The sequence below is a fragment of the Pipra filicauda genome, unplaced genomic scaffold, assembly GCF_003945595.2.
Source record: "Pipra filicauda isolate LSUMZ 115617 unplaced genomic scaffold, ASM394559v2 scaffold68_size4259465_pilon, whole genome shotgun sequence".
NCBI classification, from domain to species: Eukaryota; Metazoa; Chordata; class Aves; order Passeriformes; family Pipridae; genus Pipra; species Pipra filicauda.
In genome coordinates this window covers 3,682,671-3,705,666 of record NW_024104853.1, presented here as the reverse complement: position 1 = coordinate 3,705,666, position 22,996 = coordinate 3,682,671, and the positions used below count along the sequence as shown (strand labels likewise).

At 41.6% G+C, this 22,996-nt stretch overlaps 2 protein-coding genes across 2 annotated transcripts; one reads left to right on the top strand and one right to left on the bottom strand.

Annotated features, from left to right (window-relative positions):
- Positions 1-4,072: 4,072 nt before the first annotated feature.
- On the top strand, positions 4,073-8,635 carry SLC25A6 (solute carrier family 25 member 6). Its single transcript, XM_027751305.2, has 4 exons — positions 4,073-4,249; positions 5,184-5,670; positions 6,406-6,546; positions 6,988-8,635. Exons 1-4 carry the CDS (start codon positions 4,139-4,141, stop codon positions 7,143-7,145), a joined length of 897 nt encoding a protein of 298 aa, XP_027607106.1. The 5' UTR covers positions 4,073-4,138; the 3' UTR covers positions 7,146-8,635.
- A 1,055-nt stretch (positions 8,636-9,690) lies between these two features.
- Positions 9,691-22,374, bottom strand: LOC114003908 (granulocyte-macrophage colony-stimulating factor receptor subunit alpha-like). Its single transcript, XM_027751303.2, has 11 exons — positions 22,260-22,374; positions 21,954-22,090; positions 20,845-20,965; positions 19,429-19,558; positions 19,162-19,337; positions 17,871-18,010; positions 15,322-15,348; positions 14,469-14,598; positions 13,777-13,870; positions 13,039-13,120; positions 9,691-10,282 (listed from the first exon to the last, which is right to left on the bottom strand). The coding sequence occupies exons 1-11, from the start codon at positions 22,345-22,347 to the stop codon at positions 10,190-10,192; spliced, it is 1,218 nt and encodes a 405-aa protein (XP_027607104.1). The 5' UTR covers positions 22,348-22,374; the 3' UTR covers positions 9,691-10,189.
- Between the last annotated feature and the right edge of the window lie 622 nt (positions 22,375-22,996).

The following is a 22,996-nucleotide window of genomic DNA, read 5'->3' as shown; positions in this document are numbered from 1 at the left end:
CTCATGTTTGATGTTTTGTAATTATGCAAGTACATTCAACCCCTATCAATGTCATAAACAAGAAATGTTATGTCAGCTTTCTGATGTTACTTTTAAAAAGGGGGAGAGATTTAATTTATTTTTTACTTCAGTAAAATGATGCCAGAAGATTCTGGTAGTGATACTGTTGCTGCACAACAGCTGTAGCACACAAATGCTGGCACCAGCTTCTTGAGAGAGTCAAGACAATCACACAGAATCACAGAATATGCTGAGTTGGAAGGGACCCACAAGGATCATCGAGTCCAACCCTTACCCTTGCACAGGACCATCCTGAAGAGTCACCATGTGCCTGAGAGTATCGTCCAGACACCTCTTGAACTCTGTCAGGTTTGGTGCTGTGACCACTTCCCTGGAGAGCCTGTTCCAGTGCCCAAACACCCTCTGGGTAAAGAACCTTTTTCTAATATCCAACCTAAACCTCCCCTGACACAACTTCAGGCCAATCCCTCGGGTTCTGTCACTGGTCACTCCAGAGAAGAGATCAGTGTCTGCCCCTCCTCTTCCCCTCACAAGGAAGTTGTAACTGCAATGAGGTCTCCCCTCAGTCTTCTCTTCTCCAGGCTGAAAGGACCAAGTGCCTCAGCCACTCCTCACACAGCTTCCCCTCAAGGTCCTTCACCATTTCCATTTCCTTTGGACACTCTCTAATAGCCTAATGTCTTTTTTATATTGTGGCACCCAGAACTACATACAATATTCAAGGTGAGGCCACACCAGTGCAGAACAGAGCGGGGCAGCCCCCTCCCTCGAATGGCTGGTGATGTTTTTCCTGATGCCCCCCAGGACACAGTTGGCCCTCCTGGCTGCCAGGGCACTGCTGACTCATATTCAATTTGCCATTGACCAGGACCCTCAGGTCCCCTTCCATGGCACTGCTTTCCAGTATGTCTTTCCTCAGTCTGTATGTACATTCAGGGTCACCCCCTCCCAGTCTGAGAATCCAGCACTTCCCCTTGTTGAACTTCACATGGTTGGCGATTGCCCAGCCCTCTGATTTGTTGAGGTCTCTCTGCAGGGCCTCCCTGTCTTTGAGGGAGTCAGCAGCTCTTCCCAGTTTTGTGTCATCTGCAGACTTGCTTAGTATCCCTTCCAGTCCTGCACCCCAGTCATTTATGAAGATGTTGAAGAGCACAGGGCCTAAGATGGAGCCCTGTGGAACCCCACTAGTGACAGATTGCCAGCCTGATGTTACCCCATTCATTATTACCCTCTGTGCTTGACCTGTGAGCCTCTGCTTTGTGTGAGGTTTCTGGAAAAAGGCAGTTGTATAAAAGCACAAGTTTCATCTGTGATTGTAATGAGATTATATGTGGGGACACATCATTTGATTCAAGAACATCATCCTGCTCCTTTTCAGCCCTACTTGATTTGTGAGCTCTTATAAAAGTGGATAGCAGAATACAAGATTAGATAAAGAAAAGAGAAAAAAAAGGTGCAGAAATTAAAAATCATAGCGATGGAGAGAAAAGGATTTTCCCCAGTCAGATGCAGATGTGCTCCCAAGGTGAACAGGACAGGGCAGCTATTGACTGAACAGTTTCCTATCACAAGGTACATGCATTTTAATTTTGTTTTTCACAAAAGTTGAAGAATTGACAATACTCAAGAGTTTCAGAGTATGAAGTTCTTTTTTAATCAATAGAAAATTTTGTGGGGAAAAAAATCCTAGCCTTGCAGACATTGTGTTGTGCTAAAAAGAGTACTAACATTCAGTTATAAGTTTTTTTAAAAGGAAAAATACCACACTAAGTTCTGGGTGCCTCTCTGAATATATTCACCAGAGCCTTTCATAAATTACGTCCAGAATATGGTCCTGTAAATCTGTATGTGCCTAACCCTGTGTGAGCACAGGAGTCACTTCACTCTATCTGTATTATGATGTAGAATATAGAACAGCACACAATTTACTTTGGATCTTTTGTTGTGTAAAAAAAAAAAAAAAAAGTATAGTGACATACACAGCATACTGCAGTAGGCTATGCCTGGCACATGCTGTTCTCACAACATGTCCTCCGAGAGAGAGGCTCTCATTTTGAAATCCTGCAAAGTACATACATGTGTAAGCAGTGGTTTCTGGCACCTCAGCTACTGCAGCTTTTTGGTTCACCAGTCATCTGTTTAAAAAAAAGGTTTGGCTTTATTTACTTTGGTAGGAAACAGCCATTAAAAGTGAAAGCAGTAACAAAAGGTGTGTGTGAACTAATGCCGTCCAGCTAGAACAATTTCAATACTTTTAGAAAGAATGGGTATAATTTCAGACATGTTTGACCATTAGGTACAAAATATCACTTTCAGCATACAATAAAATTAGCAAAGTTACTGATGAAACTACTGTCTTGGTAGGGGCTGGGGCCCTGCCATGAGAGCTTACACTGGCAGCCTGCAGAGGAAGTTTTCACAGCATCTAGATTTGAGCACCAACACAAGAAGCTGGAACCACACTTTCCCACTGTCCCTCTAGGAAACTGTGGTTAAGTTCTTTGGCATTTTATTGTCTTGGATGAGTTCTGTGAAGGAAAGAAAAGCCCCATGGTGTGACATTTGGCACTGCAGTGGTAAGGAGGAGGTGGGAACAGAACTTGGAAGCAAGGATATGCCATTGATCAGCATTACCCAGAGGGTGGTGAGCATGAAGTGAAACCCACTGGTGCCCTGGCAGTGCCCCAAATCTGCTCCCCTCCACCTGACAGCTACTGCTGTCCTCTGTGACCCCATGCAGAAAGCTGTGCCTTCATCCTACACTGGCTTCCAGCAGTCACCACTGAAGAAGCCTCCTGGTTCACTTGGTTGTCTCACTCATTGACTACTGTCTGGGCTCACAGACCCACGCCCCAAACCCAGTGCTTTACTGCCTCACACTCAGCTTCACTGACTCTCAGAATCAGTTATGTTAGAAAAGACCTCTGAGATCATCAAGTCCAACCTATGACCAAACACCACCATGTTAACTAGACCAAGGCACTAAGTGCCACATCCAGTCAAACACCTCCAGGCATGGTGACTCCAACACCTCCTTGGGCAGTCCATTCAAATGTCTAATCACGCTTTCTGTGAAGAAATTCTTCCTAATGTTCTATCTAAAGCTCCCCTGGGAACCTTAAGACAGTGTCCTCTTGTCCAATCTACTGTTCCCTGGGAGAATAGGCTGACTCCCACCTGGTTACAACCTCATTTCAGATAGTAGAGAGCAACTAGGTCATCCCTGAGCCTCCCTTTCTTCAGGCTAAACAACCTCAGCTCCCTCAGCCCTCCTCATAAGACTTGTGCTCCAGACCCTTCACCAGTCTTGTTGCCCTTCTCTGGACACGCTCCTGCACCTCAATGTCTTTCTTGTAGTGAGGGGCCCAGAACTGAACACAGGATTTGCGATGTGGCAGGGGGACAATCACTTCCCTGGTCCTGCTGGCCACACTATTTGTGACACAAGCCAGGATGCTACTGGCCACCTTGTCCACCTGGGCACACTGCTGGCTCATGTTCAGCTGCTGTCGACCAGCAGCCCCAGCCCAGCCCTACACTAGGCCGCTTTCCAGCCATTCTCCGAATCCATTAGCAATGCACGAGGTGGTTGTGACCTAAGTGCAGGACCCGGCACTTAGTCTTGTTAACCTCAGACTGTTGGTCTCGGCTCATCGATCCGGCCTGTCCAGACCTCTCTGCAGGGCCTTCGTGCTGGGCGGTGCGGGGCAACGCACCAGATGGGGCAACACAGAGCCGCTGGGCTCTGCAGGCTGGTGCGGGCGCTACCGACGGCGGCACCAAACGAGCGTGGAGAGAGCTTGGAAAAGTATAGGTAAAAGTGTGAGCAGTGAGGTGACCGCCGCGCTGCCCCGCGGGGGCCGGGCCGGGGCGGAGGCGGCACTTCCCGGGCGGTGGCGAGGCAGGCCCGCCGCCTGTGACGCGGCGCTGCGACACTGGCGCGGCGGGGCCGGGGGGCGCGGGGCGGGCCCTCCGTAGGCCCCGCCCCCACAACGGGCTGGCCAATGGGGCGGTGCGGGGCGTGGCCGGCGGGCCCGGCATTAAGGCCACGCGCGCGGCGCTCCCGCCCTTTCGGCTTGAGGGACAGCGGCACTGACTCCCGGCTGCGCGCGCGAACATGGCGGACCAGGCCATCTCCTTCCTCAAGGACTTCTTGGCGGGCGGCGTCGCCGCCGCCATCAGCAAGACCGCGGTGGCGCCCATCGAGCGGGTCAAGCTCTTGCTCCAGGTCAGCGGCGCGGGCGAGAGCGGCGAGCGCGGGCAGAGCCCGTCACCGTCCCCGTCAGGCGCCGGGCCCGGCGAGGGCACAGGTTCGGGCGGAGGGTTGGTGGGGGCCGCGGCCGCCGCGGGACAAAGGGCGCGGGAGAGGCGGTGGCGGCTGGCGGGAAGGTCACGTGGACGGTGGCGGGGAAGTCGAAGCCGGTTCCGCCGTGCGGGGCTCGGCGCGGCGGGCGGGCCCGGCCTAGGGGGGCGGCCGCCGCTGGTGTCACTTCCTGCCGCCCTCGCTGCCGGCGCCGAGGGCACGGCGGGGAGTGGAGGGCGGCCGCTCCCGCCGCCATCTTGGCGGCCCTCACGTGACGCGCGCCCGCGCAGCGCATTGGCCCGCGGGCGGGGCGCGGCCGGCGCGCGGGGCCCGGCGTGACCCGGCGGCGCCCAAGGTGATTGGGGTGACCTTCGCGTTGCCGCTGGCCGAACGCGGGCTCCTGCCTGCCCGCCCGTGCCCCCCCGTCCCTCTGTCAGTAAGGGCTCTCGCCTCTAGGTAGGCCTGTTCTGAGTGCCGCGTCCAGTCTGTCCTTAAACACCTCTATGGACGGTGAGTCCACCACTTCCCTGGGCAGCCCATTCCAATGTCTAATCACCCTTTCTGTGAAGAAATTATTCCTCATGTCCAACCTAAATCTCCTCTGGTGCAGCTGGAGGCTATATTCTCTTGTCCTGTTGCTAGTTGCTGGGATAAGAGGTCAACCCCCACTTGTCCCTATTTTGGTAAGTCCTGAGGTCTGAGGAAGTTAGGAAGCAATTTTAAGCCTTTTTCTTAACAATAACACAACCCTAAGCCATTCAGAATTAACAGCTTTTTTGTATAATAGAAGCAGGCTTAAGCCCAGCTATGGCATAGGCCAGTCAAGGCATGTGGTCAATATACATACTTTTATTTGCAGGTGCAACATGCAAGCAAACAGATTGCTGCTGATAAGCAGTACAAGGGTATCATCGATTGTGTAGTACGTATTCCAAAGGAACAAGGAGTGCTGTCTTTCTGGCGAGGAAACTTGGCTAATGTCATCAGATACTTCCCAACTCAAGCTCTCAACTTTGCCTTCAAGGATAAGTATAAGCAGGTGTTCTTGGGAGGTGTAGACAAGCACACTCAGTTCTGGAGATATTTTGCTGGTAACCTGGCATCTGGTGGTGCAGCTGGAGCCACTTCCCTCTGCTTTGTCTACCCCTTGGATTTTGCAAGAACCCGTTTGGCTGCTGATGTTGGAAAAGCTGGTGCAGACAGAGAATTCTCTGGTCTCGGGGACTGTCTAGTCAAAATTACCAAGTCTGATGGTGTGCGAGGCTTGTACCAAGGGTTCAATGTCTCTGTCCAAGGCATCATCATCTATAGAGCTGCCTACTTCGGGATCTATGATACAGCAAAAGGTAATACTTCAGAGGAGGTCCAGTAAACCTCTTTTCACAATTGTATTGCCTGTTCTGGGATGTTACACACTGTAATAACTACATTAAGGTAGAAGGGGATATTGGTGCCAGCATCAGTGACACTGCAGTGTTGAAGGCAAAACTTGGGCATGTGTTGATGGCAGCAACCTACTTTCAAGTATTGGTTTTGTAAGGAGTTGCTCCTGATGCCAGCAAAGTATGTTGATAATGATACACAGAAAAAGTTCTTTTTTGTTCAATGCATTCCTGTAGTTACATTGGACCAGTTCAAGAGTGTTTAGCAGAATGGGATTGAGCAATGCTTTTGTAAAACACTTGGTTAAGCTGGACATTTGGGCATGTAAGCCATTGATGCTAGTTTGTGGTAACGTAATCCACAGGGACGGTGACTTAATTTACGTTGACGTTTCTTTTTAAAGAGAGTAATGAATAGTTGAGACTTTCTCATGCCAGTCTGAAAAGAATCCTTGTTCTTAAATGTTAAGCTGTTTTGATAACTGAAGAAAATCCTGAATTTCTTTAGGTGGTTTTTATGTTGCTTCAATGTGTTTAAAGTTTATGAAGTTGCAGTTTTCAAGTATGGCTCTACAATGTTTTGTAACTAGGGCATCTAGTTTCCTACTAGTTCGTCTAGTAAAGTAGCTGTCATGCAGTGAGTAAACTGGAGGAGGATGTGCAAGATAAAAAGCTAATTACTTCTTTTTTTTATTGCAGGCATGCTCCCAGATCCCAGAAATACTCACATTGTTATCAGTTGGATGATTGCCCAGACGGTGACTGCTGTGGCCGGTGTGGTGTCCTATCCTTTTGATACAGTGCGGCGTAGAATGATGATGCAGTCAGGACGCAAAGGAGGTAGGCTGTAACTCTGTGTAGTTTTTCAAGCAGCATTAACAAGATGGAGTTCTATTTTACTTATAGCCTTGACACTTACATGAAATGAGGAAGTGCAGTAAGGTTCAACTTGTGTTTGTCCTGAATTATGCTGAGGACTTCTCTTTATTGAAAATGAAATAGGCAAATGGGCTGCCTGTTTGTGTTGACAAATTAAATTACGGTAATTAGGGGTTGGAATAGTTGCCAAAATGAAAGCTTAACGTTTTTGCTTTGTGGCAGCTTTTATTAACTAGGCAAGCAGAGAGGAAGCTTTGCTATTGGCTGTGCTAAGAATCGTATTACAGTCTTAAAGTGTGGTTTGGGACATCACAAAGTAGTTAAGTGAAACAGGAGAGTTGTTAAAAACATCTGAGATAAAATTATAGGAGTTAAGAATCACTCTTTGCTCTTTTCCTGCAGCTGATATCATGTACTCTGGAACGATTGACTGCTGGCGGAAGATTGCCAGGGATGAGGGAGGAAAGGCGTTCTTCAAGGGTGCATGGTCCAATGTTCTCAGAGGCATGGGGGGTGCTTTTGTGCTTGTGCTGTACGATGAATTCAAGAAAGTCATTTAAACAACCTAACTAGAATTGGAAATCAAATTGAGCAGATCATGTAGAATAACTACCATTACGGACCATTGACCTTCAAGAAATTCCTGTGAGTCTTATTTATCGGAGCCAGATGATACTTGTAGATGGGGCTAGAAACTGACATAGAGGACTGATCCATTTCACTGTAACATGCATGAAGACACTGAATCTGGCAATTCAGTGTGCTGATTTTTCTTTTCAGCAATCAAAAATGAGTGGTGTTGGTTCTGGGTCCAAAGTGGCTAGGTCCAATTTAGGCAGAGAAAAATTGTTTGCCTGCGGATCAGTCCTCAGTTTCAAGTCCTATCTTCTAGGACCATAAAATTGTATTTGAAAGCATTTGCTAACAAATCATGTTCTTTTCCACTTGTACTGAAGCACTATGTACCATTTTGCACAGCTGAACATCTAGCAGTTTTGTTCTTAAATTGGGGCATTTTGCTGTAAAACAATAAACATACTTACTCTGTCTGTGTTGAAATTATTACATAAAACCTTTGGGAAAGCCTCTTTTGTTTGAAAACTTGTTTCAGATAATGGTTCCTCTGATACATTTACACTGCACTCTGTAATAGAATTAAGCTTTTAAAAAAAAAACCTGAATGTGAGAATTTTATGGGGAAGGATGGGGAAGCATGGGTTGTACTGATAGAGACCAGTCCCATTCTTTGTGCCTGATGGTCTACAATGGGCTGCTGCAAGTGGCTTTTTGCATGATTCTTAGAAATTGATTTGCAACTTCTCATAGATTTAAAATGGGGGGGGTGTCAGTTGTGCTAGCAAAACCCAAAGACCCAAGAACTGTCAAAAAGTAATGCTCTAGCCCTTGGTGAAAGAGCTTAAAATAATTTTTTGTTATTAAATCAGTATTACAAAGCAACATAGCATTCATGCAAAAACCCAGGAACCCAGTAAATGCCTTCAACTTCTGAGTGACCTATGTATTGTATTGCTGCTGTTTGGAAATGTTGATTGTGCCGTTCAGGATACTGTTTGGCCTCATCTGTGGCAGTGGTCAATCAGTACCTCTGTGGAAGGTTGAATTTAATCTGAAATGAGGCTCATTCTAGGAGATGACATTGATGGGGTGTGTGGGAGGGAATGTGTGTGTTTCTGTATTGCTGTAAAGTAATAGATCAAGGTAGGTCAGCTTTCTGTATTAACTGATTGGTGTCTTGGGATGGTCAGAAGAACAAAAGCAGACTGAGTAATTTCTCATACTGCTATTTGAGGTAGTGTAATACCTATGTGCCGTTCTACATATGTATATAATCTTTTATACTTTGTAATCTGCAAAAACACAATAGGAGGACTAGTAAAGGAAAACAAGGTGTTAATCTTTGTGTTTTAAGAACTTTCCCTATATCTGGAAAAAGCGTGTCGTTGTATGAATCACTGAAGGCTGACTGAGCTGTCTTGAGTTCTTTCTGTGCCTTCTGAGGTTGGTATTCAAGATGAAGTATTTAAATTAACTACTTGGCTTTGGCTGGTTATTACCTTCCTCTCAAAAGGACTTACCTTTTTCTTTTCACTGTTGCACAAGTGCTGCTCTCAACATGTGTATGAATGTAAGGACATTACACAGTTCCTCTGTACACAGGCCAGTGCCAAAATTTATGTACCTGTTTCATCCCTGTTAGGTAATCGCAGTTCCCTTTGGTGCAGGCAGGTCATTTGATCTTGACCTTGCCAATCAACTTACTGTTTCACTTGTAATTATATTGATGGGAGGGAGAGGGGAAGACATTTTGTCTATGTAAACACATTGCTTAGGTTTATTTTCTGTATCAGTGGCTTGAAATGGCAGAGATAATGGTGGGATGCGTCACTGTGAGTGTATGCTGGCCCAAACTTGGTGAGAGGAACCAAACATGGCAGTTACTTGAGCAGCCCCTGAAAGGGATAGGACTTTCTCACCATCTTTTCTCCAGAACTAGGTTTTAACTACAAGAAATAGAAAAAAAAGTGCAAGTGTAGGTGGTTTTAACGTGAACTGCAATTTCCCTATGCTGTGCATTCAGCATGTACTAATTTGTGCTGGTTTGGTTTTTTTAATATATGGCTTCTCTCAGTCATGCAGCAGCAATTTCCAATGTGCCATGAAGTTTAGGAACATAAGAGGCAAACAATAAATGAGACTTTTAAAAAAAGCATTTGTTTTCTGCCTTATTGAGACACTGTGCAATGCATTCATTTTGAAAAATATTTACAGGAAAACAGCCAGAATTTGTAAAAGTTCTGGCATCTAAAACCTATATTATTTTTGAAAGGTGTTGGAAACTGAATTTGCACCCTTTGAAGGGATTCTAAAATGCAGCTATTAAACCTTTATTACAGATTTTATTTCAGTCCTCACAACTGTTAAGACTAGATGTTTTTGAAGGCTTTAAATGCTGTCTGTGATTTAAGTACATGCTAATCCTGCAGAAGATCGGAGTGTTGCAGAGGTCTGTATTTGCAGTGGCAGTACTGAGCTCATGAAATGGCTGACTGGCAGACCAGTATTAATAGTTACATTTGACAGGTGTAATTTTATTTGCCATTTTTGTCTTTGGTATTGCTGGTTGGAAGATTAAAGGGCCAATTTTAAACACATTTTGAATAGTTTCTGCTAAAAAAACCCCTGAGCATATAAAAACTGTACGATCATAAAATTACTGTGGCATTCTTAAACAGGCCTGTCATCTTCCAGGAAACCTTTATAGTCAGAGGAAAGAAGCTTCCTAGCAATGAAGACGGGAAGTGAGTTTCTTCTGGATAAGAGGCCTTGTCTCACATTGTGAAGAACATCCTAGCCAGGTTTAAGCATGTCTTCGAAGTAGACACTTACAGAAAAGTGTGGCTGCTGGCCATTTTGGTTTCAAACAAAGGGCGAAGAATAAATTTCACAGATTTTTCTCCCCTTGTTTCACCTGCTGCATTTAAGTGGATTTTTATGGAACAAACAGTGTTATAGGCAATTATATTCTTTTATAGGCTGGTTTGAAGTACTTGTCAGCAGGATCTATGCTTTTGTATTGGGGGCATCAGTGTATTTTCTTCTTGGAAAGTTGGGTCATCTCTTCAACTGTAGTTATTTCCTCGGTATGACTTTTTGATGGTAGATTTACATATTCTGTCTAAAGAGAAAGAAAAGTCTGTAATATGCGGTAGGCTAGAGAGTCACTCTGTCGATAATCAGACAACACTAGATACACCAGTACCAAAGGTGCCTCTTCTTGCTCTTTCATTACTTAAAGAGATGCTTGCAAAGTGGGAGAAAGTGGTTTTAAGGACAGTTAGGGATTGTTTTACTTTTAATGTGTACAATCAGTACTAGCTGTTTGTCAGCAGAAGGACAAAGAATAGAATTTTATCTAAATGCTGGACAACCTTAACTGAGACAATAGAAGGAATTTATTCAGTGGGTATTGCCTGAGTTTTTGATATGTAAGCATTAGCTAGACTTCTAGAGAAAATACTTTGGTTGCTGTTACACATTTTAACCTCGGTTAACGTGGAGTTCTGGGAGAGTGGATGTTGCTAGTTAAAATCATAGTACTGATACAGCACTCAGAGCTGAAAGTATTGAAGGGAGATAAGTATGATTTAAAAAAAAAAAAAAAAAAAAAGGAGGGATAGTACTGGGGGGAAAAGTTAAAAAAAAAGGAAAGACAAGCTGCTGGTATGTGACAACATCAAACCAGGATGTCTTCGTGGGAAATTTTTTTCTAGGAAATCTGAGGGATTGGTTAAGCACTGCAGGGCTTCAGGGTCATGGTGTTTTGTGCTACTTGGCTACTCTGAGGAAAATGCACAAATGAATTTGATCTGGGAAAAGAGGAAAACTTAAGTGTTAGACTTCTGAGTGAGGGTGAAAAAAGTATCTGGGGAGAGTGACTGAAATGTCATCAGGCTTTGGTAGTAAGATGAGTAAAATAAAATGGATTAGATGAATGCAAGGTGTCTGCACTGAGTGATTTGGTTGGTAAGATCTTACAGTAAATAAGAAAATTGGTAGTTTTTTAACATGAACATTTTAAGAATACAAATGCGAACTCAGTGCAGAAAATTAGGATTTTGTAAATAGAGATATTTCAGTGATCTAGGGAAAAGTATAGTGAAACATAAGAAAAAAAGAAAATGTGAAAGGTCATTGACTAAGGACAAAACAAAGAAATGCAAGCTTTAAAGAGGCGTGATTAGCAAGTTATAGATTTCAAAATAACTCATAAATCCATTAGCACTAAATGTCAGGGAGAGAGTGTTCTGGTGTTCAGTAGAGGAGAGATCTTGAAAATACCGTTTTTGTACTTTATTTTCTGCTTTGAAGAATTGCAGCATTCAATCAGTGTTAAAAAAAGATACCTGAGTTTGAAGGGAAGAAGTATAATAAAATTAGACTTTAAGACTAGATCAAAATGGGCAAAGAGGAGTCCAGAAGCTGTTTAAACATGTCATAATCGTATGAATTACCTTCACAGTGCCTGTTGACAGGTATGAGGCAACCTGAGGGCTTCACTTGAACTCTGGCAACTGCTGCTGTTAAATTGTTGCCTGCATGGAAGAGCCTGTGCCAGCATTTAGAAACCACATCGACAAAGGCCTTTGGGCTGTAATGGAGTGATTTGATTAAGTCTGGTAGTATATGCACAGAAATTTGGAAGCCCCTCAAGTTTAGGAAAAGCAAACAATCTGGAGAGTCTGTAATTTTTGAAAGACTGCTTGCTACTGTACTTGCTCTTATTATTTAATGTGATGGACTGTGGATGGCTTATGCTCTGGAAGCCTGGTATGAAGTGAGATACCAGGTATTTATGACTTAATGTGTATGAGGAAACCTATCCATGTCACATTCCTACCTGCTTTCTGTGAAAGTCAAAGGTGGTAGCACCAAAGACAAATTAAATAGGACAATGTGCTGGTATATAGTTACCAAAACTAGAGAGTTTTAGTAGTCAGAGCTTTGAGGATTCTTTGTAAACAGTTGAAGGAAAATTTCTGTGCCACTTTTGAAAGCCTCATTGGAAAGCATGGTGTTGCCACTGAATTGTTGTAGGCAGTAAATGACTAGCCTGATTTATTGACTTTGCTTTAGCCAGCTGAGACGAAGCATTCCCTCACAATGCAATCACCATACAACCACTGCTCAAATGGACAATTTGAGAAGCATCAATGGTTTGAAGCCTGGTTGTCATGACGTGTAGAAAGACAGGAAGAGTTACTTGCTGTTAACAGTGTGCAAGTGTGTAAGATAACTGTAAACAGGAAAGGAATAAGGATAAAAAGTAATGGATTTTAAGTGCAGTAAAACAGGCTATTAAAAAGCTTTTTAAAAGTGAGGATAGTTAAAAATATAGAATAGGGTACATAGGGATGCTACAGTATATTGGTCAAATACAGTTTGTACAAAGCACTGAAATTGCTAATCCTATGCTGGTGCAAGAGGAAGACTAGTTAAGCTGTTGAGTCTTCCCAGCCCTGTTGATTTTCATTATTCAGTGTGACAGGATTTTTACATGGGGTTGGTCAGGCTTATAAAATACATATTCACATTGTATTATGTATTATGTGATTGATATTTGAAAATGCTAATGGAAGATGTTTTCTTGGGTTATTTTCAAAGTATGAACAGCAAACTCGTAGAGCTTGTACGCACAGAAATTACTGTTCTCCATAAAAGTGAAAACTCAGGTCTTAAAATATGGCTGCAAATACCTACAGAATAATCATTTGTCTCAGCACTGGCATAGAGCATTTCAGGTTTCAAAGCAGCGTACCTTGCATGACAGGCACTGGTCTTCATTGTAACACTTATCTTTATATGTCAGTTCTAGTCTTTGGCCTATTGTGGATTAGAGTTAACAAATTTGACTGAATTGAAAAGAAACCATACCTGGATATCTTCATTGGTTAATGCATTAAATTTGTCTCTCGGTTGTGGTATAGGAGGAAGTATGTTCTTGAAACTGCAATACCTTTGGATAGAAAATGGCATTGTGGAGAAATTTAAAATACTGGTAATATAACTTACACAAACATTGTGTTTTGTAATTTAAGGACATTCTTTACTTTCAAGATTGAATAGCTATTGCTCTACAAATTAAGTGAAAAGAAATATTTTGAGTGGGTTAACTGGTGGGTAACTATTAGTATACTTATCACTTGGGTAACTAAAATTTATTTTGTGATGAGAGTCACAGTAAATACTTCATTAATCAATGACTTTGAATAAATCACATGACATAACTGTCTTTAACCACTGAGTGAGAAATTTTATCAAAATAACAATACGTTAATTTGTCCGGATTCCCTCCTGTCTGGTACTGTATGCAGCCAGTGGCTTCAAAGCAACCTGGATATTAAATGCTTAAAAGTAAGAACACAATAGCTTTTGTAGGATCTGGTGGAATCCAGGATCCACTTAGTAACTTCAATATCCTTTCCCCATTTTTCACTTGTAGTGATTTTGTGTGCCGAAGGGCCATCCACAACAATACTGGCGATAATACATTTTGACATTGATAATTCAGATTATTTAAGTTTGCAGGTAGTAAAGTAGGAGATTGAAGGAATGTGTTTCATAGAGATAATACTCTATCAGTAGTATCTACAGAAAAAAAGGTTGATTTACCTTTTGAAAAGACAATACAGGAGCACTGTCACTGATATTGTTCCAAGTGCTATTAGAAATAAAATCACAAAAATAAAGTAATCTTTCCCTTGACCTGAAACATCCAAGAGAGAGAAATATCTCAGCATACCAAAAATCTGCTGAGGAGACTGTCAGTAATGAATGCAAGTTTCACAATTTATTCTTAATTATTCAAAGGACTTCAACTTGACTTTCTTACAGAACTTTGACAAAAATTCAGGTTGACTTGGTGCATTTTAAACCATTTCAAATATTTAAAATGTAGAGAAATTAAAAAATAATCCAGAAAAGAAGAAAAATAAACAGAGTTACAGAACAAATAACTGAGCAAAATTAGTGGAAAGGGTAACAAGAGAGAAGCAGAAGGAAGGTGATATTCAACCCTAAAAACTTAAAAGAACTCAGAGGCATCCTCATCACTTCAGGCCAAAGGCAAGAGTGGGTCTATTTTCATCTGTTCCTGTAGCCCTGGCATCTGAGTAACTGCTGCCTTCACAGTCCCAGCTAACCAAAGGTTCTGCTGCCAGAGTACTCTTCCTCACTAATAATTTCCACCCAGTTCCTTCCATGTAAGGGTAAGAATTAAGATTTTATTCATTCCTTTGACTGTGAGGGAGAAAGGGAAGCAAACATGGTAATACTGAAAAAAAAATAGTATTTCATAATCTTACCAAACTCAATGGGTTCACTCCATTCCCCCCACTTTGAGCTTACGAGACATTTTGTTCCACGTGCTCTGATTTTCAGAATGTATCGGTTTTTCTCATTGTAATTTTGGAATTCGTATCTATCATTCCTTACCTAGAAGCAAAGTAATCAGATTAACAAAAATTAAAATTAATTTTTAAAAATTAATTTTAATATGATTAAAATTCATATTAACAAAATATTAACAAAATTTGGGGTTTGATTTCGTTATACAGTTTCTAGAAAAAAATAATTTGTATGATTTTTTAGGTATGTACTAGTTAAATGTTTATCCTGCCATCAAAACTTTCTCTTTTTTGAAGGTTAAAACTAGATTTTTGAAGTTTATTGGGTCTTTAATTTATTTTATTATGCTTTAAGGACACTTTTTTTTCCTGTTCTTGTTTATGGATCCTAAAAAAATCAGAAAGACACAAAGCAGAAACTGCAGAAGAACCCTGTGAAATCCCCTTGCAGCCTTCATGGGGATAAAACATGCAAATGTTCTCTGCATGGTGTCTGTTTTTGCTAAAGAGACCTAATGTTTTTAAGACAGTACAACAACAGATATGTATTATCTGGCCTCATGATACTTTATACAAAGTCTAGAATCTGTCAAGCCTTTCCAAGGGTCAGAGGACCACTCATTTGTCAGGGAAAGACTGACAGTATGCATTAACTTCCACAGGTTTTGAAGATTGTTGTACTCACTTTGTCTAACTGTCCTTAGACACAGATGCAAACCCTATAGTTCTAGAAGTAAGTGTATTTTTTGTAATAGTATTTTTATGCTTAAGTGAGCAAAACCACAAATTTGTATATGGCAAGAATACTTACAACCTTTTTCTCTTCTTTGGGCTCATCCTGCAAAACAAAGACAAATCTTCATTTTTATTATTTTCTTATCAAATAATAAAATATTCCTTTCTGGTTCTCTTTTTCTTGCCTTTAAAGAACATAAGTAATTTTAAACTGAAAAACTGGATAGTCTTCTCCAGTAATGTCCCAGAATAACAGCATTTTATTCAGAATGTTGGCTTCCTACATTTCCTTTTAGAAAAGGAAGGGAACATGAATTAGTTATCATTAGATGTGAGAAGCTGTATTTGGCACTAAGGGCATATTTAGACTGTACATTCTCATCCAGCAGAAGTATATCCAAATTACGCAAGCAATCACACCATCCTACACACACAGCAGGTCTGGAAGCTGTGATTTCACAAGAGTTTGATAACATGGGGCAGAAAAATTATGTGAATAGCAAATTTACCCTCCTTCCGGTCAAAGTCTGTGTTATCCAGGCTCAAGGGCTTTCCCCCAACTACTGTGAAGAGGTACTTACACATCCTATACAATCAAAATTTAATTAACTGGAATCAAACTTTTACCTGGATCAAAGAACCTGAAAATTTGGGGGGAAAAAAAAGATAAGGTTCAAAAATGAGTGAACAGTTTCAACAGCAGTGATTTTTAGCAATGATCTCAGAAAACATTGAAAGGCTGAGGTCCTGGAAACAACTGTCACATGAAATATCAGGAGGATAGCTAACACTATGGAAAAGTCAGAAAGGTGTAACTGGAAGGAATGTCTCGTTACGGAATACACACCCACTGTGTGTCTTGAATTATAATGCAGACTAGTATTTCCCCATCATTTATTGTCAGCTGAGCTCTTTCAGCTTAGGACATGATGGAAGTCAATCAGCCTGTGCTGTGAGTGGGCAGTGTAAATGAGTTACTTAAGCTTTAATTTAGTGACATTTACCTCTATCAACCCCTCCTGAAAGGTGTGAGTTTTATCTGCCATCTCCATGTAGATACTTCTGATACCTTCAATAACTCTAGCACCTCAAGGGGAATGAGCCCTTCCACAGCACGGAGCCCTATCTCAGGGGATATTTGTGCTCCTTTGCAGACACCTACATTAAGGTGTCTCTGCAAGATGAATTTCACACCCAAATGTAGAAATCTACACTGAACCCCATCCTTTCTGACTGGGGCACAGGAAAGAAGAGGTAACATGTATTTCTTTCAAATAAATTTTTTGATAATATTGCTTTAATCATATGTTGTGGCCTGTATCTTTATGTAAAAAATTCTACGTATTTCACACAAGATCTTCCTGTGACATTATACCTACCAAGCTGGAAAGCTATGTGTACTGCAATTGCTCCTTGAAATAGCTGCAGCCTGCAAGCTGTAGGCCTTGTTTTGAATCAACGAATAAGATTTAATGGTGTATTGCTTTATTTCAGTTTTATATTTATGTATTTTATTTCAGTTGCATATTTATGTTTAACTCTTAGCTGATCTTTCCTGCAATGGTCTTGTTCCTGAGAATTGCCACTGCTGTAAGCTTATGAGCTGCAGCTGGGAAGTGGGATAGGTGGGAGCACTAATTTACCCCAACACAGGTGTTATCCACGTGTGGAAATCACATACTGGTAAAACAGGTATCCCAGCAATGAGGAGGAAGAGTGCTATTTCTTGTCTCCTTGTCAAACTCCTGGACTCAAAAAAAACTTCCCGGCCTTTGTCCTTAGAGATGTTAAAATCAGGTCCTTTAGACACTGAGATTTGTGGAGAAGGATTTGACACCTCAGCCTCTCTGCTCTGTCGTATGTGGTGGAAACCAGACATACCCTAGCCTGGAGAAAAGCAGACTCAGGGGAGACCTTCTCTCTCTCTCTACAACTACTTGTGGCAGAGTGGGGATAGGTCTCTTATCCCTGGTAACAAACATTAGGAGGAGAAGAAACGGCCTCAAGTTGCACCAGGGGAGGTTTAGTTTGGATATGAGGAAATAATTCTTCACTGAAAGGGTGGTCAGGCATTGGAGCAGGCTGCCCAGGGAAGCAGATGAGTCACCATCCCTGGAAGTGTTCAAAAGGCATATGGATATGGCACTTAGTGATATAGTGTAGTGGTGATTATGGTGGTGCTATGTTAGCAACTGATGATCTTGAAGGTCTTTTCCAACCTTAATAATTATTCTATGAACCAGGGTGAGCATGAGGAGCTCAGGACCTGGGCACAGGCTGGAGGCTGCCACCAAGCCAGTGCCCTTGTTGCAGGTCACACAGTCGTTCCTCCTGTGACATGTGCTTATGCAGGACAGCATCACAGGTATTCTCAAGTCTTTCTCAAGCATTCTCAAGACAGAGATCCCTCATAATATTTCCCTGTTCTCCTCTGCTTTTCTACTTCGCATCTCTGAGAAGTCTGAAAAAAGATTATGAGAGATGGGATGTGAGACTAGCAGAGCTGGAGCAGGAGGACACCACAGGTCATGAGAGAGAAGTTAATAATTAAAGGAATCAGAAGTTTGCATATTATAGATACATGTGTGTATGTACAGTGGCACAGACAAACAAAGAAATTTTTACCTTATTTTGTATGTTAATTTCATACTGAAAACACTTTACTTTTTCCACGTGACTTGTAAGGGGTGGATGCCATGTAATTATGCAACCCACTGGATCTCCAGTACAATGGGCAGTGACATTTAATGGAGCAGCGAGTATTTCTGGGGGAAAAAAAAAAGGAATAACTAATGTAGGCATGGTCAGTAATCTGCTACAACTCATACCTTCATAGCAAAATACATGTCAAGGTGAGGCAACCGATGTACAGCTGTGTGCCACTGATTCTAGCAAAAGTTATTTGATAAACAGCAGCAAAATACCATACCAAAACTTGGGAATATATCACTGCAGTTCCTGGACATCTGAAGTAACTGAAGTTCATGTGAAAATTAATATGAAGGATTTTGTGTAATTCAGTAGTACAATCACAGTGTCACTTTTCTTCTACATCTGTTTTCCAATTTCATATTGACAGTGCAAGTCTCCATAGAAAGAAGGATGGAAGTTTTTGTACCTGTAGTATTTTTTATGTAGAAGAGCAAGGCATTGGAATTTGAGTGCCTATAGACTGAGTGTGACCTAAGTGTCTAACCACTACAGTCAGTGGAGACCTCTCCAGTAGTGCCCTGATGGCTGCAAAGCTCTTTGGCACACCATGGAGCAGATGTGCTTGTCTAGATAGCTCTGAGCTTCACAGCCCCATCAGCTACAGTCAGGAGTCACTTGTATTGCATTTCAGACCACACAGGACACTCAGAAGGACTCTGGTATCTCATGGGTCCCAGGCCACATCTGCAAGCCTCGTGGATGCCTCAAGTATCTGAGTGTGTCTCAAATGGCACTAGAGGCGTGTTTTTAGGCAACTAAATCCCACCCCAGATCTTTATTGGAGCTTAAACACCCAGTTTGCACATATTGATCTGACACAGCCTTAATTTGCAAGTTGAACCCTCACTCTGGTTTTAGGACATGTAGCTCTTGTGGGTCCCAGGGAGGTGTGGGATTAAGGGATGGCAAAATAAACCCATCAGAAAGGTAGCCTTGAAAGTCTAACCATTGTGTTTCATTAATTGGAATCCATGGATATGTTCACACCACTTCTCTGAGCAGTTGTTTCAGGCTGCCTCTACCTTCGCTTGTTTTAGTTAATTTTTGGAACTATATTCTGTCAGCTGTAGGGAGCAAAGTCTGTCCTGCAGTGCAGGATCCTGCAATGGCCTCCAGACTTTGTTTTAATCTTATTTCCAGAGAAAAATTCACCACTTCCTTATTTTATAAAACAGTAATAAAACAAAAATGTTCATTTACTTACCAATTTTATACAGTTCAATGTACTCATCATAGAACTGGATCAGGGAGTCTTTGCTAGACCCATTAACTAGGAAGTAAGCTTTTTCAATCTCTATCCTCACATTTTGGAATCTACATCCCACGTTTCTGCCGTTTTCATCTTTAATGTAAAGCTCACATTCCATCTGCCCATCATCTCTGTATAAAGCAAGGTATTTTCATTAAACACGGGTAGTGTGATGTGTTGAATGAGAACTCAGGCTTCCCTGACTCAAGCAGACCTACTTACCTTGAGTTCTGCCAGTAGAGAAAATACTGTGTATCTGCTGGAGCACCCCTTCCTGCCTGCCAAGTGCAGTTCATGAGGCAAATGTTATAAATCACACAGGAGAAATTTTCAATGGCCGACTCATTCATACCTGCAAACAGAGGAATATCTGTGATGAGGAAAAATCCTATGACTCCTCCAATCTGGAGGATCATGGCACATGCTTAGGTATGTTAGATGCCTGCAAGTCCAACTAGTTATTACTTGGGTCAGGAGTGAAAACTAAGAGAATTATCACTATATTTTAACTGCCTCTTAACTGTGAAACTTGTCAATAAGCAAAGCATTCACACACAGAAAAGAAGGCACATTGCCTTCTACCGTCGTGTTGCTACAGAGAGAAGTATTTCTCCTTTTGCAATTAATGCTCAGGAATCCGCTCCTGAAAGTCTTTACAGAGAGGACTAAAAAAGCTGAGACTTTTAAAAGCAAATTTGGACTTCTTCCTGCTCTCCAATCAAGCAACTTCCTTTTTAGATCTTTCCACCCTCACGTGTGTGACAATGACTTGTTCTGTTCCTTTTCTGGAGTACATTGAAGTGGGAATGTTTCTTTGGAAGTTTGCTTGTGGCCAGGCTGTGTGAGCATGCTCAGCCTCCTTCTCTCTTCTCTTCAACCAGTTTTCTGCTTCTTTCTGTGGTATGCCCCAAATTCAGTGAAAGGGGGGAGGCTTCCTCTGCTACTGACTCCAACCTCCTCTAGTGCCCATTGTGTAGGGCACCCTTGTGGAAGCACGGGGGAATCCTCTGAGGAGCCCGAACGCTTTGGAAGGTAGGGCCAGCGGGGGAGGAACACCAAAAGCAACAAATTCTGTGTGTCCTGCCTTGTATTTTGAGGGTCACCATTGGTGTTTCCTCTGCCGAGTCTACAGGAAGAGATGAGCAGGGAGTGTTTTCTCTGTTTAGACATGAGCAAGCTGCTAATCTCATCTGAGATACCCTGCGTACACGCAGCTTCAGGAACGCTGTTGACAAGGGAATTTTAGTGGAGAACTTTGAGCTGAGGAGGAGGGGCAAAATGGGTTACAACAAATTCATCAACAGCCCAGCAAGAAAGCGTTTAATAAACAAATAAGCACTAATATCTTAATTTTTAACAGCCAGAACAGTTATTTGAATCTACCCTTAAACCCCTGTAAGTTATTGGCCTTTTGGAGCCTTAGTATAAAAGAGAATAACGCAATTATGGATACACTTCTGGTAATGCATCTCTTGAGGAATGGTTGAGACATTCATTACGGAGCAAATAATTTTTACAGGTCTGCAAAAAAAAAAAAAATAGAAAATATAGCAGTTCCTACTGTGTAAGGAACTGTTTTCTAAGACAATTAAAAGATTTAAAAGATTGCAAATGGAGAAAACCTTGGCCAGACATTACCTCCAGGGAGAAAGGTGCATTTTTTTGAGATGTTTGTGTTTGGCACTTCAATGATAAAGAATACCCCTTTGTGCAGAGGCATGTACAGTTCCTTTGGAAACCTGCATAGTGGACTGTTCACCTGAAAAAGAACATGTTGATGTTTTATTTCTCTGCTTTTCCTCTTTTGGTGTTAGATGATGCTGGCTGTGGAAGTGCAACTCAGGAACTCAACTCCATGTATATGATATATGTTTTAGGCTCAAGAGCTAACTCCCTCCTTTAGCACTCCAGGGTGATGTAGAAAGGAACTGAGGGATTGATAACATAACAACACAAAAAGCTTTGCAGCTCAGGAGTTGGATACTACAGTAGTGTGCGACTATTATAGAAGGCTAATAATGCTCCAGTGGCATAACAGAAGATGATTAATGAATAAGGGAGCCACAAAGAAATTTAATCATAGGATTAAGCAAAATAGAAATCCTCATCTGACCTGCCCAGCAGTCAGAAAGGTGTCTATGGCATTATACTTATAATATTCAATAAAGATGTGATGAACTTCATAATATGAATTTCTAGTTAACACATCTGCTTTCCTGGGCTAAATAAGCCACCTCTCTCTTTTTCTGTCAAGCTTCCTATTTTTCTCCTTGGATAATGTGGGTTTATAACATAACCTGTGCTACAAGCATGATCCAGTCCACTGGGAAACAAGTGAAGAATTTGAGATAATGAAAAGCCATGGCAGTGTTTGCAGAATTAATTTTTTATCTGAAGGGTCTCTCGCTCTGTCTCTCTAAATTTGCTAGAAGTCTCACTTAGTCTTAGAGCCCCTTTTTTTCAGCAGCTAGATCCCTGCTCATGATTCAATGTAGGCACAGTCCAGGCTATCACTTCCTTTCCACTTTGATGCCAGAACTTCAGGTCTGTCGTATGCATGGGATGCTCCTCTTGCAGTAAATTCATCCTGGCATTGCTGATGGCTTTCCACAGCCCCTGACATATCAAGCTGTGGACTGTAAAAAACCACACCTCAGATATTATCTGCAGCTGTTTCAAAGTAAGTGAAATTGATAAAAGTTAAAGAAAAAGGTGCAATTATTTATCGCAATGAATAGCAAGTTTACCTCTTTCTCTATGCTTTCCATGTCCCAGTTCATGATGGTACATTTATACATAGAAAAATTCTTGCTGCTCTCCCAGGACAGTTCCGTTTTTCTCCAGTCCACATTCACATTTGTAATAGGTGATTTTTGTGCTTCTGCTGGAAGTGATACAGCATAAGTTCTATAAGGATATGCTATTCCTTTTTGAATGCAGAGGATAGTATCTGTCAGGCTCAAGATGATAATTGCCAGTTTAATTGCAAATATCTCTGATAAATAAAGAATTAAACCTTATTTCTTGGGTTATATTTGCAAAAACATACTTACACTCCATACACTGGATGTCAGCGTGCAAGGGATGAAAGAGCACCACACACCACCAAATCATGCAAATGAGTCCAAAACTATCAAACATATTTTCTTCTCTGGAAAGAAATAATGAAACCTTCAGAAAAAAAAGAGAAGAAAAGAGAAGAAAAGAAAAGAGAAGAAAAGAAAAGAAAAGAAAAGAAAAGAGAAGAAAAGAAAAGAAAAGAAAAGAAAAGAAAAGAAAAGAAAAGAAAAGAAAAGAAAAGAAAAGAAAAGAAAAGAAAAAAGAAAAGAAAAGAAAAGAAAAGAAAAGAAAAGAAAAGAAAAGAAAAGAAAAGAAAAGAAAAGAAAAGAAAAGAAAGAAAAGAAAAGAAAAGAAAAGAAAAAATAGAAAATTATGATAAAGAGCACTTTGGTTTCTACAAAACTTTTTTTTTTTTTTTTGGGAAGAGTCAAAGATGCTGTCTAATCCACCCCTAGAAAATATTCTTTCGACAAAGAATAAAACTCTTTTGTGAACATAGCACTGGTTTTGTATATGTTATTTATCAATGTCAGTACTTGCTTCTATCATCTTCTTTTCTTTTCTTTTCTGATCCCAGATGAGATGGAACAGCTTTCCATTTAGAAAAGTACCTTACGAGCAGGAATTCTGATGGACCTTTACAAAGGCACTGGATAGCCCTGGATTCAGCTGCTTTTGCAGTGTCCTGAATATCCTGAATAGCAACATTTGTCATAAATCTGATGATGCT

Bases quoted from the DNA above. Each gene is read 5' to 3' on its own strand.
- SLC25A6 (XM_027751305.2), top strand. From the start codon at position 4,139: ATGGCGGACCAGGCCATCTCCTTCCTCAAGGACTTCTTGGCGGGCGGC. The intron at 4,250-5,183 runs GTCAGCGGCGCG...TTTTATTTGCAG, and splicing joins GGGTCAAGCTCTTGCTCCAG to GTGCAACATGCAAGCAAACA. The intron at 6,547-6,987 runs GTAGGCTGTAAC...CTTTTCCTGCAG, and splicing joins GCAGTCAGGACGCAAAGGAG to CTGATATCATGTACTCTGGA.
- LOC114003908 (XM_027751303.2), bottom strand. From the start codon at position 22,347: ATGTTTGATAGTTTTGGACTCATTTGCATGATTTGGTGGTGTGTGGTG. The intron at 15,349-17,870 runs GTAAAAATTTCT...TTTGTTTTGCAG, and splicing joins AAATTAACATACAAAATAAG to GATGAGCCCAAAGAAGAGAA. The intron at 14,599-15,321 runs GTAAGTATTCTT...CTTTGCTTCTAG, and splicing joins CCAAAGAAGAGAAAAAGGTT to GTAAGGAATGATAGATACGA.